Here is a 20,050-nt window from a genome sequence, read left to right as displayed (position 1 = left end):
AGAATGTGACAAAGTACGATTGGTTAATACTAAATTAGACGCACTTTCTTGTGAACTGAATAAACGTTAACAACCTTCCGAAGTTTTGAAGAAAGCACAGAATGAGTATGAAAGCCCAAGCGAAGGTCTAAAAACATAAATTATTGATTGTGTCTGTTCCAACAGGCTTTCCTAGGGTATAAACGAGAGGTTCGATATCAGCATGGTTAAACCATCTTAAACTAGGTACCACTCAATTTTGTACGGTAAGCTAACTGGTTCGGTATTGGGCTCCTCGAGAAAGGTTTGGTTGACGAAAAAGTTGTTTAATGCAGCTGCTTTCTGTCCATTGCTATGCAGAATATTAAAATAAACAAATATGAGATGAAATGGACTAACAATGGAGCTCGTAGACAGGAACTGTTTCCCAGTAAACGAACCTATTTCTTGACAAGATGTGACTTAGAAATACGTCCAATGTGTTCTTTCATATCGACGTTTATCTTTGCAATGATAGTGTTCCTCAATGTTCTCAAACGAGCCATCTTGGTTCGTGAGGTCTGAACGTAAACTTTTTACTAGGAATAAGCTGGTTTGCGTTTTCAAGGATGTGAGGAATGGGAAATTAATTCAGGAATTCAGCTATTTTCAGCGTATCGAATCCAAGTCGAAGATAAAAAAAAATACATTTTGAAGGCACAAGCTACGTTTTTTATGTTTTAATTTTGTTCTATATTGTGATGCTTTTTTAAAATGTTTCAAACTTTTTAAGGACATTCTTTTAAAAATGATAGTAAGAACCTTTCGTTGGCCTGAATAAATCAAGTTCAAGAAATCTGACGTATAAAGCGAACTGTCAATATTCGAATTATTGCATTTACAAATACAAATGTACGCTGAGTACATAGGCATAGCATTAAAGGTTTCGTGTTGTTCTATTTCAAATTAGCAAAATACCAGAGTATTAAGCATAGTCATATCATTATATCATGCTATATTATTTGTTAGTAAGGTGATAAAAAAGAATAGAAATACTAATGAAAAAAGTGTATTTAAAAACTATATTACATTGTTAAACGTAGTCTTGACATTTTTAACTAGTGGTTAAAAAGCCAACAATTCGTGTCATCTTTAAATGCAATAGCGCACACAGTTACCGGGATTTATTTTAAAGTTTATCATCAATAAATACGTTTGGGTTGATTAACAAAAGTTAAGCAAGTTATCTTAACCTGTTAAGCAGAAAATATGTTGTTGCATTTGGACCAGTTAAATATATCAAGAATTAAAAGATAAAATCCACGATGACAATATCAACTCGGAAAACAATAGGAAGTTTTTTTTTCAACAATCAAACAAAAACGAGAACCGTTACGTATATCATTCAAAAGTACGTTGAATACATTGTCATAATTTTAAGGGCATAGTGTAGGACATTAAATGATCCTTATTGAATGTATTCTCTGTCATGCCAAACATTTGAGAAAGATAATTAATAACACTCCTACGCACAGGGTACAGAAGGTAGAAACTTCAGCTCTCTATGAGCTTATCAAATAATGCTCACACTGAGCCAATTCCTGACCACGGTGCGAAAGAGTGATAAGCTTAAAGCATGCGCGATTTTTAAAGTTAAAGCAAGAGTACAGAATATTAAATGCTCTTTCTTTTTGTGTGTTTAGATTTCTTACATGATCAAACTAATGTGTTAATGTATATTTCACTGCATAAGTTGTGATTTTGCAACATTAATCTTGACTTATGTTAACATGTATTTATATAAGTCTGTCTTAAGATTATTGCGGAGAGTAATGACCTCAATTGGTTTCGGAGAGCTGGGTTTAAAAGTTAGCTTATTAGCTTAGTAGTGCTAACATATGAGCTATGCTTTGTGCGACTGTGACTTAGGTCAGTGTTGTCGAAGTCAAACCGTGCGATATTGCTTCAACAGACGTAGAATTAAATAACATTTGTATCTAGAGCAGAGAATGTATAAATTCCCAAACCTTTGTTGTACCATTTCCAGCTCCGTAGTTAACCTGAAACAAATTATAATATCGTTTTATTATCTTCTTGTATGAATTCGCTAATATATAATTCATGACATTTCCTCGAATGTCAATTGATGTCATCTGATATTTTTTGCCTGTTGTATTGATTATTATCAATTGACATATTTGAACAAGATGCATACAAAATCAAGTCATACGTCAAACGAACTACCTTGACCAATAGTCCTTATTTATATTGTTAAAGGTCAAGTTAAAGAACTGTCTGGCATTGTATTTCCCTGTTGTGCATCTCCTGTTTATTGCACTAGTGTCACAGTAGAGGCAATTTCCTGTGTATTTGTTTATTGGCTCACTAATACATATAAACACTATGCATAGCTAATGTTCTTAGTAATTAAACCGATTGAAAATAAATAATTAAAAAATAAGAATAAATATTATATAACATAACTTTATATTCATAATACATTTAAAATGGTCACCATTGTTGTATCCAAATTGTGAAGCATCTTGGGTAAATCATATTAATGGACTAATAAAAAACATAGCTCTTATTCTGTAATACAAATATTATCATCATTTGAAAACAACAACAACAACTACAAGACAATACATTTCTATAATAAAACCTCAATAACTCTTCTCGACACTCAGATCGGAGATCTGATTAGGAGCACCATGCAATTAAGATAAAGATCAGGTACAATACACTAATGGGGGTCACTTATAGAAGGCGTAAACTATGCCTTTAAGACTAAAATACAGTCCTGAGAAAGCACGGATCGGTTTAATGACTATTCGTACAAACACTTGATATTGCTACAAAACACGTAGAATAAAATTAAAATTGCAAGACGACTCGCGTCAGTATACCAAATCGTATCTAATGCAGGAAAGGTTTAAATTCCCAAACCTTTTTATTTCCTCTTCTTTTTCCGATAGTTCCATAGTTATACTGAAAAAAATAATATATTTTTATGGTATCTTCATTTTTGACTTCGCTATTGTTTATGACATTTCCTTAAATGTTTGGAAAAACTGCTATACTGGCTATTACTATTAATATTTATAATTAAGAGTTTATTTATCAAATCATTTCCGGGTTCTTCTGGACTTTAACCATCAAATTTGTAAATTGTTTTCTGTTGTTGCTATTGCATTTGCTGTTAATAATGTTGTTAATTATTACGATTCCTTGTAATACGATTATATAAACACAGCCAGAATCATGAATATTTGCATTCTTATTTATTATTCTACATTTATTAACATTAACAACGGCAACTTTTCACTTGCCTGTGGTTCACATTATCCAACTTGTTAACGTTTTCTTCCGACCTGAAGAGACAAATATAATCTTACTAGATAAATAGTATAGCAACATACTAAACTTACCATACTGTTTGTTTAACATAAATTGTTTATCAAATACTAGAATGTTGCACAAAAATGACGGTGATTATCCATAATAGTTTTTTTTCATTTTCAGCAATAGCTTTCAATTTTATATTATGTTTAATAATTCTACGCTTTAAGTGTATCCATAACATTAAAACGTGTCGATAATCACAAACGCTTATCAATGATGGGAACTGTTAAATGCATCAATATGAATATAATCAATATGAATATAATTGATACGTAAAGGACTCTTGTTAAGGGTGTCTAGAGGTGCTGAGAAGATTATAAAAAAATCATAGGCGTTTTCAAAATATAATGCAACAGGCGTTTTTGAGGAGATGAGATAATCAGAAGTTAATGCAACATGCGTGTATTGGTCCGATGGGATGACAAGAAGGAAATGCCGCCGGATGAACTATTCACGAGGAGATAAGTTGAACTGAAGTTAATGTCATACGTGTGTATAGGGGTATGCGATGATCAAGTTGTAATGCAAAAAGTGTGTCTTTCAAATGTTAGATGAACAGACGATAATGCAATAGGTATGTCTTTCGGAGAGGAAATCAGAATATAAATCAATAGACGTGTATGAAAGAGAACATGATAAAATCTGAAGATCATGCATTAAACTGATTAGAAGAGTTGAGAAGACATCGGACCGAAATGGGCCGTGTTTTTACCTTCCAGGTGGCCCTGCAGTGCCGGGTGTATGCGGTGGTTTTGTATTCGCACCAAATATAGCGGGGAATGGGCCTTACTTAGGGTCCTTGGGGCGCGGGGGGGGGGCATTTGGCGGTTTTTTTACCAGCAGTTCGTCCCCGCAGAGCGGTGATTTTGCCCGGGCTTGGCTGGACCAAAAGTCAAAGTCCCCGCTATTCCCCGGACCTTGGGGGCCGTGGTTACAATTGACTGGTGCATAATCAAAAAATGGTACAATAGGTGTGTCTAGCGGAGCAGAAATTATCAACCTAGGGGCGATGACATGATGAAAAAATAATTTAATAGGTGTGTCAAAGACGAAGAGATGATCAGAAAGGTAATGCAGTAGGCGTTTTAAAATGAGATCATAGTATTTAAAGAATGATGTAGTGTTGTTTATTGCCCCAGTGGGAAGAATAATTGTCAAAAAACTTTAGCCAACGGTTTTGAATAACATTAGCTGTAAAAATTAGTTTTTACATCGGCTGTATTTGACATTTATTTTAATAGGTGAGCATAGCTCGTGTCACACTATTTTCTGACCTTCACTGAATGTAAACATCCGGGCACAGTTACAGGTAATACTCTTAACTAAAACACGGGAGGTATAATTAATTGTAGAACTCTTTTTCTTTTTAAATATCATAAGTATATCTGCGCTCATGATCTTGTAGTTCATTATCCGCGTATGCGCCGCTTTGTCTAAATATAAAGGTTTTATAGAATGGCCAAGTAGGTCTAGAATTGCATGTCAGACAAAGTATATTGTTCGTTATAGTAACGAAAACAACAGTGGTAATTTATTGGTAATCTACTAACCCAAATACATAGATGTCTTAAACTGGTCAATTGTTCAGGGAAACTGCTTCGCAATATTTTTTGTCAATAAAGGCTTTCGTAACACTGTTGACTTTGACCTCAAAATTATTCAAAAACAATTAAAGTAATACTTATTCAGTCTCTGCACTTGTAGTTTCAATTCTTCATCGAGGTCTTCCTTCAGGTTTCTGAAATTATGTAAGTATAGCAATACATTTCCACGTAAAAAAGATACACACGCCGATGATTTCTAACGGAAATATTAGTAAATTAAAACTAATTAAGCATTTTATGTTTTCTTTGTTTACACACTTGAAAGATAGTTAATTTAAAGAAATGCTAACATTATAAAATATGTAGTTTCTTCTGTGAAACTAAAGAAAACAGTTTCTTTGTCCAATATATTGTATTTAAAATGTCTTGTTTATCAGATTGGTATCAACTGTCGTGCTCAGTAACAAGAATGTGCTCCTTGCCATTGAATGTGCATATTACCTGCTTTGCAATATTATATTTCAAATATGGACCCCGTTATACGAACAATTATAAGTTTTCTATTGCATAATCAAGCAAAGTTTACTCTTGTTATTAGGTATGAAATGTGTACTTACTTGTTAAACAGTTTTAAATATGTCGTTGACATTCTTTTTAAGTCGATCATCAAAAGCAATGTAAAGGTATTTTAAATCGAGATCAAGTACATTGATAAATAAAGAGAACCGCCAAAAACCTAACTATTTCATTAACGATTACGTTGAGTACAGGGTAAAAACGTCAATGGGTTGGTAATGTACATTAAAAAATTTTGCTTGAAATGTAAGTATTGACGTCGCATTGTGACTGATACATATTAAACCTCTAGCATGCGCGAATTCTATTAGTGTAATGAAATTAATTAAGACTACGGAATATTAAATGATCTCAATGGAAAGATTTCTCAAAGTTTCTAGAACAAATAACAACACTATAACACTTGTTTATACATGCACGTGTAGTTAATTTGCATTTTTTACTAAATTAGTCTTCAGTTGTAATTATCAAAGCTAACATTCCATTACGGTTTTTTACAAAATTACATAAGAATATCAGGGAGAGTACACTTCTAATCATCACTCTAAATTTGTAATGCATTATTTCCCTTCCATAAAACACATCAAATAACTTTATACATATTGGCTTACCTTAATTCTTCTTCGGATTCCCTTAAAGTCCTTTCGTTCAATCTAAGGATAAAATACATATTATTTCATTGTATATTTTAGTTATAAAAACTGATTCATTTCTGTGGCTTTATTCCTTTAACGATTTCTAAAATTATTTTTATTTCGAAATTGAATACAATACCGTTCTATTCTGCTATTGTCTTGATATTTGAAATACAGTTAATTTATGTCAACTCATGTACTCAACTGATGTTCATGTATTAAACTACAATGTACTACATGATTAGTGTTTTCTCAGGATAAGTCTTGACCTATGGCATCTAAAGTTATACAAGTTTGTGTTTACAAGAGTTAGATAGAGTTTAAACAGTACTCATACATTCATTACTATAATTGTATGGCCCTTCAATTAACATATCGAAAACACATCAACAAACCGTGATACATATTTGCTCACCTCAATTCCCCTTTGGAATCCCTTAAAGCTTTTTCCTTGTACCTAATAATACAATGCATATCATTTTGTTAAATAGAAAACGCTAACATATGTCTTTTAATATTATTTCTTTAATAAGACTCTCTCTCTCTCTCTCTCTCTCTCTCTCTCTCTCTCTCTCTCTCTCTCTCTCTCTCTCTCTCTCTCTCGCTTCCTTACAGTGGATTAACTACATCATCACTTGCATATTAACTTAACGTAACATGTAAGTAATATACGTGGATTAGTTTTAGATGCTAGCTACCATTTCTTTCAGTTGAACAAATACTGTTTTGATAAGATAACAAAACATACAAACGAGTAATTGTCTTTGAGAAAAAGCCCGTATTACTGGTCTCGTGATATAAACATCGGACCGACTGACATGATTAGGCAAAATGTATCAGACACATGAGCGACAAGATACCATTTTTGTTATTTTTTGAAATTATACGAAATGCTTATACGTTTAAAGTTATTTTGTTTTAAATTATCTTGTTGTCAATATTTTGGATCAATTGAAAAGGAGAAACCTTGTATAGAATGTAATCATTATCATGTACCTATTTCACACTTACTCAAATTGGTCTTGCAAAACTTTTAACTGCTCTCGTGTTTCTCCCAATTCGTTCGACTTTACTGCCAGAGTGTCCTTAAACTGATTGCCCTTTTCCCTGAAAAATAGTACCAATGAGTCATTAAAGATTCATTTTAATGGCCGCTGAGAGAGCTTAAACAATATAAGATTTATTTAACTGGATCATAAAATAAACACGTTAACAAATAAGATATACAAATACCATACCTCAAATCAACAGCTTATAATTTTAAATATTCTTATTGGCCGATTGTTTAAAACTTCAAGTTTACAGTTGCTTACTTCGTCATTGTTAACTTATAAATCGTTGCTTCTCTGGACGTTTAATATATATATCTGGCCGTATTTTTAACAATTTCTATGCGAGTGATTCAGCTTCTTTTTTTAAATTTAAATATTTGACTTTTAAAAGTTAACAACGATGTCTTTAATCACGTTGTAAACTTTTAACAAGTTCTTAATAAACCGCCCCATATCAATATTTTAATTAAAGCTACGGTTCATATAGCAAAATGTCTAGTAGGTCAAGGCCAGTATCCTATTTAAAACCCTCCACATTAGATTTTGTGTTTTATAGGCGTTTGATTTACGTTGTAACAGTTAAGTTATAATGAAGACATATTATACATAGCCTTACCTCAGTTCAGAACATTCCTTCTCAAGTTCCTCTATTGTTTCTTTCAACTTCGTTTCATTTTCTCTAAACGATACAGGGAATATACAACGTTATATATGTCTACCTTTATAAACACAAATTGAACTTTTGCATAAAAGCTGCGATATCAATTTTAGCAAAGAAATAAGTTGGAAACCAGGAACTGTATGTTAGATTGAAATAGGCGGTTTGAAAACCCGTCGAGAAAAGAATATGCTAGTTTTGATAAAAGGATTACTGATGTAGTCTGTTATTCATTGACAAAACATATACATTAATTGTTTAATTTTCTTTTTTTCTGTCATTAATAAAATAAATTTAAGAAAGACTTTGAAATAATCACTTACCTAGCTTTAAGTAGAACTTCTTTCTGATCTCGAATCGTCTCCAAAAGCTTTATATTTTCTTTTTTATGAGCCTCAATCTCTTCTTCCTTTCTGTTAAAATAAGTAAGGTATTGTCGCAACATGTCTGTTTATGAAATGCAAACGAGATTGTTTAACTAACATTACAACGTTTGTTATATCATTAAGAAATATCAATGAAAGGAATATTGCATACATATCTCTAAACAATTGCTCTTAAAAAAAACGTTGATTCTTCTTAATGGCTGATCACGACATTTGATAATTATAATATTTCATTTAAGATAAATTTAGTTTCAAATTTTGTCATTTTTTGTTTTCATTTTTATTTCATTTTAGAAATAATAATCATATATATACCAAATGTGAATTAATCAATGAATATTCCCATCAGGATCTGATTTAAATCTGTGACGTTGATATATATGAGCAAAATATTTTCAGTTTGAAAGCGATTTGTACGTTCGACACATTAATATGTTAGTACATCAAAGATAAAACAAAATGAAAAACCAACGCTTATAAAATAATTTGATATCAAACCGGTTCGTATTATTGATGATCACTGTAGCATGAGGATACAAATTTTCATCTCGAAACATTTGCTGCTCCTCTTCTGTTAGAACCATTGTAGACAAATCACTGAAATATGAAATACACAATCAGGAAGAACTCAAAATCATAATGTTAATACTGATAAAAAGAACAATACGAATCATGGTAAAAAAGAATTATTCTAATTATACTACTACTACTACTACTACTACTACTACTACTACTACTACTACTACTGCTACTGCTGCTGCTGCTGCTGCTGCTGCTGCTGCTGCTGCTGCTGCTTCTACTACTACTACTACTACTACTACTACTACTACTACTACTACTACTACTACTACTACTACTACTACTACTACTACTACTACTACTACTGCTGCTGCTGCTGCTGCTGCTGCTGCTACAACTACTTCTACTACTTCCACTACAACTACCACTACCACTACAACTACCACCACTACTACTCCACTACTACTGCTACTACTACTACTACTACTACTACTATTACTACTACTACTACTTCTTCCACTTCTACAACTGCTACTACAACTACTGCTCCTACTACTACAATTACTACCTTACGGTATTTAACGCATTAAACATATCGACAACAGCTGGATCTGACAATATGTAGTTTTGAATATATGTTTAAACTGTATTTCTTCGGATGCGACTTCGTCTGTTTTATAAATGATACTCTATGTTGTTCTCTCCGAAGAGATACATTTCTTAACTCAACTATTGACCAATTAGTTTAACATAACCTATTAGAATAAATTTGATAATAAATCAAGTGAAGAAATCAAATTGGTGTGTAGATAAGTGCTCTGTTGATACAGGATGGAAATAAGATTAAAAGCGAAATATGGTGTTCTGCAATACTTTGAAATAACGTTTTTCTTTTTAATTTTTAGGTTTATCATTCTATTTTTTTTTAAATTTACGCTTTATATACTTTGCAACGAGAAAATGCAATATACATCAAATATTAAAAAAGGTATCAGTGTATCACAAGCATTACAATTGCATGGTTATTCCAAAGTGTATAGTAGATGAGATTAGCAATATTTAATAACGTTCGCAATATGGAGAAAAAAACCAACAACATATATTTGAACTATCAAACAAGAATACTGTTTGCCAAGTGGGACCACCAAACGAACACAACAGGGAAAGATTAACCTGCCACGATATTTACAAACATTTACACAATATATTAACTAAACAAATAACAAATGCGATTAAGAAAACGTAATGGGAATTCTTAAATACCTAGTCCACGAAACCTAATCTACATCAACTATTGAACAACTAAAAATATGAGCATTATTAAGTTCAATCGACACTATCACAACAAAAACTGATAGATAGTTGAAGTGTGATCCACACGAAATAATATAATTAAAACAATTTTTTTAGAAATGTTCTCGCACTTGTGAATTTTTTAAAGTCTAACTTCTTATATGAACGTTTTGATTTCATTTTACCAAAGACTTGTAATGATCAGTGTAGTTCGCAAATACTAAATGTTTCAGAACATACTAGAAAAATCCACAAAATCTTTGTCTAAAATTTTATAAAAAAATCGTGTGTATTCTAAAATTTGTATCAATGGAAGAAACATACGTTATAAAGGGTGCCAAGTATATCATTGGATAACATAGTATATGCTAATGAATCAAACACTCCAAGTAGATGACAGTATCAATCAATGAAGTCCTGAATTTAAAATTCATATGCGTGTAATGATAGCTACCATTTTTTTAAAATATACACTGAAATCATTCCTTTCCCATCTTGGTATCACATTTTCATTATTATGATTAACTGAATTCTACAAATATCTACATGCACGGACGTAAGGTAAATTAAGGTATTTTCAAAGATAAATAAACTTCAACGAAAGCAAGGAATGTGTGACATTCATTCTCTTACAATTTTTAACAAAGCATCATAACATTTCACAACGAACGTGAACACAATATCATATTGAGACACGCGAAATTATTCATTTGCTAGGAAATGTATATTTTTCTTACTATTAAAAAATTCTCCCACGCAAATTATACCTGAATTTTTGCAAACGAGGTCGATTACTCTCCATTTTGGCCTCAATGGAATCTTGTAACTGAAAAAAATACATATATATTGCACGAAAATAGATAAGTGAAAACTATGAGGCTTAAGGGGTATTAGCAATGATTAGTAATACAAAACGGGTAACATTGGGAAACCATGACATATATCGCCGCTCACCATAACAGACCGTGACGAACATCGGACGTATTCTGCCTGTACCGAATGGTGCTATATTTATATCCCCGCTATTCATAGACCAATAATAGAGTTTTTTCAGCGTATTCTTTTTTAAAACTAATAATATTTTTTTTATTTTTTTTTTTCTGAATAATATTCATTTAATATTAATAAACACTAAAAGGACACGCTTATAGTCAATCATTTATCATTATAAGCGATTCCGTTAAACATGTTATTTAGGTGATATCTGCACAGAAGAGAAGATTTTTTGTCTAAAAAATTTCCACAAACTGCCTGATACTATAAAAGTCAGATATTCATGATAATGGGTTACCATGTACAATTGTTAGAAGATTATGAACATTTTGTGATTTAAAAACCTTTCTGATTAATTATTGCTGAGTTATCATTTTGATATTGTGTTTACTCAATATTTATACAGCATATTAATATACACATGATTTATGTGCATGATTTATGGACAATGTTGCATGATTACTTTATTTAAGAAAATTTTAAAACTTGTGTAAATAATTATTTTATGTTATTTCTAATGTGTGTCATTCCGCGATGTCCTTAATATCTGATTTCGTGTTCCATCACCCACCTGAGGTATTCTTTTAGCTGTTCAAAAGCACACACTTTTAAGACAATATTTGAACAAAGGTCATCTCTTCTATAAGGCCGTTCATTTATAAGTGGCAAGGTTAGGCCAAACAAAACAATAAGCTTTGATTGGTTTAAGCAGAATTGAACATGATAACACAATTCAGTTTAGAAAACACACATATACCATTAAATAGACAGAGATTCACAAAGTTATCATTGTAGTCATTATTTGTTAGTATGAGATATCAAGGATAAATTATACTAGCAATTTAAGTACACATTTACATAATTTAGAAATAAGCATACATTTTTTTTTCTAATTCACTGTTTTGAAGAGTTTATTTTTAACTAAGTATTGAGAAACAAAGTTGTTGAAGACTAAAACATACAAGAATGGTACTACTTTTATGGTTATAAGGAATTCAATAAACTTAAGGGTTTATTTATATTCCAGATTTTGGCTCAAAAAAACGTTTGTTTTGTTCTCGGAGAAATCAGGCATAAGACGGGAACATGTTTGTGTAAATATGCCTCAGACTATCGAACAAACAACAATACAATTTAACATTGGATATGTTTAATATTGTCCTTTTTTTGTTATTGCATGCCATATTGTGTTTACACATTTTTAATTCCCCTGTAATTACGTCATTAAGTTGCATATTATTATTATTACACTTATTTGCTTTCACCTAATAAAGATTTAAAAAAAGACTAGCCGCATAATAGAGTGAGGGCGTGTCGTATTTTAGAAATTGTAATTAACAACTCAAGAAATTACTTCTCCGTACACATTTTGATGTCATATAATGACTCTCAATACATTTCAGCCGTGGGGTGTCTATAAACCGCTGCATATTCGCTTTACTGAAACAAGAGCAAGAGGATTTCCACATACCATAATATCACATAAGTGTAACGTAATATAACCCTTTAACTTCAACCAAAACAATAACAAGAAACAATCTGATGTTGTTGGGATTTGTTCAATGTTTTATTCCTTTCGTCAAAATTGTAACACTTGTTTGTATGTCACATAAACCGTTAAAGAGTATTGTGTCGATGATTTCGTAATGAATATAGTACCCGACTGACAACCTAGAGGAAACAGTTTGATGCCAGCTGCCAGTAAAATATGCAATGCCTTTTCTATTATATTTAACATAACCTGTTTTCCATTGCTTATTAACGTTATATTTTTTACCAATTTTCAAAAAGTGTTAATTGTTATCTCATATAGCAGTATTTATTTTTTCTTTTACAAACTAAAACCAGAAAAACAACAATCGCAATCATGTATACCCATTACCTTGTTGTTTATGTTTATATTCCATTGGATTCTTTTTTAACTGGGTTATTCTGATTTTGACATAAATCATCAAACATAAATCTTAAATACCTTTTACGAATGTTTTTTTAACATTAATGCAATGCAATTCTTTGCATATTTCACACATAGTTCACACAAATATGTAATGCAATTTTCAGCATTTATCACGTATTTATTATACACAGGCTAATGCAAAGCAAGTTTTAACATCAGTCCCGAATAATTTAAACAGAAACTAATACAATGCAGATTTCAGCACCATACGCGGATATTTATTACATCAATTAAAGCCATGCACATTTCAATATCATATATACATATTATATACAAATAACTAAATACCGTAGGCGACATATTTGTTTAGGATAAGAAAAACTGCAATGTCACACCAAAAGATATCTCTGTTTTCAACGTACCAAGTGGCGGTATATTTACTGATTCACATCGACATTTAAGATCATTTTTAATACAAATTGAAATCAAGCACTTTGCATGGTTTATATGAATGATTATTGGGTTTATTATAAGCCATACTCAGGAAGCATTTCACTTTGGTTATCTCGAGATTAAAAAACTGCAATCGAAGAGTAATCGAGGTAATATGAATTATACTCTGCATAAGAAGATACTTGTTTTACACGATATGCATTGCGCGTATTCATTATAAACGGTTTGTTTGGACTGTAATTATATATGTGAAATACAACCTAACAGGCTATCAGATAAAGTTAATCTTGAACGAAAATACCCTTTAAAAACTGATAGGACGATTGCATGATAACACAGATTTGGTTGGTTCATTTATCACCCCGTGACAGTCGCAAGTATAGTTTTGTCTTGTAAAGCCATCAAATAATTAAATATTGTCAATAGTTTTCTTCATTTTATTCTTTGCTCGTTGGAAAAATTAACCTGTTTTGTCGAATCAATGACAGCAGAATAAATGATTGATATTGTGTGAAAAGTTTTGACTGTATTGGTCTATTGAAGATATCAACTATTTTTCACATAACAGAATGTGAAATTTGCGAAATGTTGATGAACTAAAGATTTTGACATTGTCCTTAATGTGCTTTAAAAACAAAGTTGACCTGGCTAAGACCTTCAACAAGAATATAGGGGACCATTTTCACACAACATCTTCAAACATGTATATCTTTTTGTTTTATTTTTTAGTATAACTCAACAGCATTCCAATTTATTCTATCTTAACGATCTAAGCTGCCATATTCTATTTTCTAACTCATTTGCCCAGTTTTTGAGTTTCACTCAATTGTAATAGTTTATTTTATTTCTCATTCGCAAAAGAAGGTAGTACAAAGTTCCTACTTAACAGAAATAAAGTGCACCATTCCTATCGGCGAGCTTCCATTCATCTTTTTAAACAGTTGAGGTACCACGTCGCCATGTAGTCTTTTTTTGAATTGATGAGTTAAAGTGTTTTCAACAAAAAATACTTGATCACTAATTTACTGGATTTTTTTAACTCAGTTTTAATTATAACTTAGGCCTGTCTCTTGTCTATTTATTAACGAAGAAGTCAAACAATAATTAAACGTTTCCTGTTTGTAAGGTCAGGACAGAAAAATGTCGCCAGAGGCTAGGATCGCACATTTTAGTGATAAATGGAAATATACGATCGCTATTTATATCTTGCATAACTTTAGATAATCATTTTTATGGAAAAACAACACAAAAATGCATTGTTTTAACATTAAATCACCATGGTAAACACGTCAGGTCCAAAGAAGTTATGCAAACATAGTAAGCAAGTCAGGTACAAGGAGTATCTGTATAAGTGGTAACAGGTCAAGTCTAAGGAGTATATATATAAATGGTAAACACGTCAGGTACAAGGAGTGTATGTATAAAGGGTAAACAAGTCAGGTACAAGAAGTGTCTGTATAAATGGTAAACAAGTCATGTACAAGAAGTGTCAGTAAAAGTGGTAAACACGTCAGGTACAAAAAGTTTCTGTATAAATGGTAAACAAGTCAGGTACAAGAAGTGTCTGTATAAATGGTAAGCAAGTAAGGTACAAGACGTGTCAGTAAAAGTGGTAAACACGTCAGGTACAAGGCTAGTGAGGGTAAATGGTAAACACACCAGGTACAAGGAGTGTCAGTAAAAGTGGTAAACACGTCAGGTACAAGGAGCGTGAGTGTAAATGGTAAACAAATCAGGTACAAGAAGTGACAGTCAAAGTGGTAAACAAATCAGGTACAACGAGTGTATGTATAAATGGTAAACATGTCAGGAACAAGGTGTGTCTGTATAAATGGTAAATAAGTCAATTACAAGAAGTGTCAGTAAAAGTGGTAAACAAATCAGGTACAATGAGTGTCTTTATAAGTGGTAAACACGTCAGGTACAAGGAGTGTCTGTATAAGTGGTAACAAAGTCAGGTACAAGGAGTGTCAGTAAAAGTGGTAAACAAGTCAGGTACAAGGAGTGTCTGTATAAGTGGTAAAGAAGTCAGATAAAAGTAGTGTCTGTATACATGGTTAACAAGTCACATGCATTGAATGTCTGTAGCAATGGTAAAGAAGGCATGTACATGGAGTGTATAAATGGTAATCAGGTCAGATAAAAGGAGTATCCCTATAAGTTTTAAACAAGTCAGATACAAAGAGGGTCTGTGTAAGTGGTAAACATGTGAGATACAAGGAGCGTCCCTTTAAATAGTAAACAAGTCATGTACAATGTTTTTCTGTAGAAGTGGTAAATACTTTAGGTACTTTGAGTATATGAATAAGTGGTATACAAGTCATGTACAAGAAATGTTTGTATACATGGTAAACAAGTCAGACATGGAGTGTCTGTACAAATGGTTTAACAGGTTAAACAAGGAGAATCTGCATAAATAGTATACAGGTCATGATCATGGAGAATCTGCATAAATGGTATACAGATCATGATCAAGGAGAATCTGTATAAATGGCAAACAGGTTATGTACAAGAAGTGTCTGTATAAGGGGCAACCAAGTCAGGAGCTATGGAGTTGCACACGTTTATTTCTTCAATATCGTCAATATCAAGAGAGGGAACATTAGTAAATACTGATAAAGTAGCTATAATTCTTCATATAGTTACATACACATAACGAACAATCATTGCAACATCAAATAATTTCGAGTGTTTTTCTACAGTTATATTTTATTGCCTTGCATTGAATCATTAGATTTCAATCCCTTAAATATTTTATCTGTTTTAGTTCTTATCAAAATATAAATTAAACGAATTACACTATCACTGATTGTCGCATTTTAATCGAAATCAATTAGGCGACATATTGTATTAGCGTTAAGGTTATTCGTAGCATACTCATTGTTTGTACATTTAGTAGACAAACACAAATCATGTCACGTAATAACAATTTAAAAAAGAAAGATATTAAACGACAATGAATCACAACTCACCAGTTTCATGTTACAATGCATACTGTTTAATAATCATACGTGCGTTTTAAATTTGTAAACAAGCTAGTTAGAGCGAGTGTCTGTATCTTCTGATATGGATACTGTTCATTCATAATTCCGTGTTAAAAATTTGAATCAATAATTTGTCGACGGAATAAATATCGCCTTAAGAGAGGAACTATCAAACTTTATGCGATCATGTATTGAAGAAACAATTGGGCTTACAATTCTATCTCCTTTTTCCGTTATGCATTAAGAGTCCTGTATGCACTGTTACTCCGCTTTGACATTTGCGTATGCGTAAATGTAACAAGTTCACTCAGTGCATGCACGTTTACTGCGTAGTCGCTTTAATAGATATCAAGTCATAATATAATCACATTTCGTGTTTAATTGTTTCCGAACACGTATAATTTTATGTGCACGTCGTGCTTCATTAAATATTTACCTGCACGGTAAGCTACACGTACAAGTTTACGTGCACGTCGTGCTTCATGAAATGAAATATTTACCTGCACAGGAAGCTACACGTACAAGTTCACGTGCACGTCATGCTTTATGGAATGTTTACCAGCACGGGACGCTACACTATCAAGTTCACGTACACGTCGTGTTTCTTAAAACAGTTACATGCACGGGAAGCTACACGTACAAGTTCACGTGTCCGTCACCTTTACCTTAAACATTATATATTTTACAACGATTGTGAAGGAAGCTATGATAGCTTATACTAAGTCGTTGGCACGATGTTGCGCGAGAGTGTGGTATTGTGATGTGGGGGAAACCGGAGTACCCGGAGAAAACCCACTGGTCCGGCTTGGTGACCACTAACCAAATTCACATGCGCCCAAGCCGGGAATCGAACCCGGGTCACCTTGGTGAGAAGCGAGTGTGCTAACCACTGCGCTAGCCGGACAACTTCGCAAGCCGGACAATCCGTCACCTTTCATGGAACATTTATCTGCACGGGAGGTGACACTTTCAAGTTTCGTGCTCGTCCTATTTCATGGAATATTTACCTGCACGTGAAGCTATAAGTTCATGTGCACGTGCACGTCGTGCTCCAAGGAATATTTATCTGCATGGGAAGCAAATGTTTACGTGCCCGTCACATTTCATGCCACATTTACCTGCAAGGGAACCTACACGTACAAGTGTACATGCACGTCGTGCTTCATGGAACATTTACCTGCACGGGAAGCACATGTTAACGTGCACGTCACGTTTCATACCACATTTACCTACAAGGGAACCTTCACGTTCAAGTTCGCGTGCACGTCGTGCTTCATGGAACATTTACCTGCACAGGAAGCTAAACGTACAGGTTCACGTGCACGTCGAGTTTCACGGAACATTTACCTGCAAGGGAGCTACACTTACAAGTTCACGTGCAGGTCATGTTTATTGCAGCATTAACCTGCACGGTAAACACGACGTACAAGTTCACGTGCACGTCGAGAATCATGGAACATTTACCCGAACGGGACGCTACACGTACATGCTCACGTGCACATAATTAGTTATGCAACGTTTACCTGCACGAGAAGCTACACGTACAAGTTCACGTGCATATCGTGTTTCATGCAACAATACCTGCACGGGAGCTAGACGTACAATTTAACGTGCACGTCGAGAATCATGGAACATTTACCCGCACAGGACTCTAGACGAACAAGTTCACGTGCATGTAATTATTTATGTAACGTTAACCTGTACTGGAAGCTACTCGTACAAGTTTACATGCATGTCGTGTTTCATGGATCATTTACCTGCACGTGACGCTACACGTACAAGATGACGTGCATGTCGTTTTTCATCCAACGTTTATCTACACGTGAAGCTACATTTTTAAGCTCACGTGCACGTCATGTTTCGCAACCTCTCTTAAACCGAGTAAATACTTCAGACTCGGCCTTCCACGTTGTGCATAGTGTCCAAAATACATGTAATATCTGTTAGCACGAAGCGTATCAAATTCTTAAAAATTTCCCAAATCCAGGTATTTATTTTGATCATTTTTCTTTGGAAAATAAAATGCTAACATTTATTGGTTTAGAAAAAATATCGTCTAATTAAACATATGGCTGTTTTATAAGTTATTTGCCACGATGTTAATTAGCATGATATATTTTTCTTTGAAATCAAACATTTTTAACCAAGATCATCTGATCATAAGTTAAAAACATAAATTTCATAATTTCGAAAAAGTATTTTTCATCTCTCATCATGTAAAACAAACATTTGTTCAGACTAAAGACAAAACATAACTTGTATGACTCATTTTTTAATTTCGTATGACATCGGTTTAAATGTTTCAACTAATTTGAAGCAAAGTATAGATGACCTTCGAATATTGGCTTATTGTGATATGGACTGCGTACTTTTCAAAACTCTTGACTGTGTTTTTGTTCCTCAAGACCAGCTTTTTGCATACAAGACACTTGGTTGTAAATTATTCAAATTATTCAAGGATGATATTGAAAAAAAATGACAATGGTTGGTGGTTACGTGTATGTAACCATTTGAAGAATTATCCGCCTGTACTAATATTACGTCCCTTTGTATTTACTATATATTAGAAAAAAAAACCCCTATATTTAACAAATCTTTAATTTGATGACAATGTGAAACTGCACTGATGAATGGTTGGCATGTCATTACTTTCATTAAGCTGTTGACTTAGATCTAAACTTTTATTTTCACTTTCGTTTTTAATTGTAACTTCAAGCAACTCATCAAAAGAAATGATCATCACTTTTCTGGACAAATCTCAGCTGCAGCAGCAGTTTCCTCAACCAATTCTGGCTTTAATAACTCAAAACTGCCAACAAGATCTTTGAACAAGTCGAAATCTGACTGATCATCCGCCATGATTACTCTGGGCCGCAGACAAAATGTCAGCTTACAGTTCTCCGCAATCAATTCATGGTCATAAATAATAAAAAAAATATAAAAAAAGCAATATTTTTAAAAAGTTTATTGTTCAGTAGTTGCTTTATTTTAACCACAAAATATTTTTTAAGACGGAAAAAATATATTAATTGCGGAAAACAACTTTCTATTATGACGTCATTGGTAGAAAAAAAAGTAGTCCGGTTATGAATATTAATGAGCTGATTTGCAAACACGAATGCTTCATGGAGAAATGAATGAATGTCACATGGGTTCTATCACCCAATAGGATTTAAGCATTTACTCGTACCTGCTCAAAGTTGTGATTAATTTCCCCCAACGGAGTGGGGAGGGGATTATAGGAATGCACTTTGTCTGTTTGTTAGTCTGTCTTTCTGTCTGTTCCTCCGTCTGTCTGTCCGTCCGTCCGTCTGGCTGTAACATTTCGTGTCCGGGCTGTATCTTACTTAAACATTGATGTATTACAATATTGCTTGGTACAAATGTTGTCCTTTTTGAGACGATGTGCACTGACCTTGACCCGGCTCCTTACATCAAAAGTCAAGGTCACATCTGACATTTAAAGGTCAGAGTACACATGCTCGTGTTCGCCCTATAACTCACTTTTGCATTGATGGATTACCATATTATTTGGTACAAATGTTGTCCTTATTGAGACGATGTGCAGTGACCTTGACACGGGTCCTTACCTCAAAATTCAAGGTCACATCTGACATTTAAAGGTCATAGTACACATGCTTGTGTCCGGGATTTTTACAGTTAGCAGTGTATACATGTCAATTCTTACTGGATTTATTGA

General features: G+C 33.1%; 1 protein-coding gene across 5 annotated transcripts in view; it reads right to left on the bottom strand.

Annotated features, from left to right (window-relative positions):
- The window catches only part of LOC128222576 (uncharacterized), a 47,052-nt gene that overhangs the window by 11,962 nt on the left and 15,040 nt on the right, over positions 1 to 20,050 (bottom strand). For all 5 annotated transcript variants that reach the window (XM_052931656.1, XM_052931659.1, XM_052931657.1 and 2 more), the window contains exons 2-12: positions 10,791 to 10,849; positions 8,710 to 8,808; positions 8,149 to 8,238; positions 7,784 to 7,846; positions 7,127 to 7,222; positions 6,531 to 6,572; positions 6,092 to 6,133; positions 5,042 to 5,098; positions 3,288 to 3,329; positions 2,905 to 2,946; positions 1,986 to 2,018 (exon numbers count right to left, since the gene is read on the bottom strand). In XM_052931656.1, the coding sequence (XP_052787616.1) occupies positions 1,986 to 2,018; positions 2,905 to 2,946; positions 3,288 to 3,329; positions 5,042 to 5,098; positions 6,092 to 6,133; positions 6,531 to 6,572; positions 7,127 to 7,222; positions 7,784 to 7,846; positions 8,149 to 8,238; positions 8,710 to 8,808; positions 10,791 to 10,825 (641 nt within the window). In that variant the 5' untranslated portion in view covers positions 10,826 to 10,849. The remainder of the gene's footprint in view (positions 1 to 1,985; positions 2,019 to 2,904; positions 2,947 to 3,287; positions 3,330 to 5,041; positions 5,099 to 6,091; positions 6,134 to 6,530; positions 6,573 to 7,126; positions 7,223 to 7,783; positions 7,847 to 8,148; positions 8,239 to 8,709; positions 8,809 to 10,790; positions 10,850 to 20,050) is intronic.

Source organism: Mya arenaria, chromosome 16, assembly GCF_026914265.1.
Source record: "Mya arenaria isolate MELC-2E11 chromosome 16, ASM2691426v1".
Classification (NCBI taxonomy): Eukaryota; Metazoa; Mollusca; class Bivalvia; order Myida; family Myidae; genus Mya; species Mya arenaria.
This window is presented reverse-complemented; position numbering and strand designations above follow the sequence as displayed.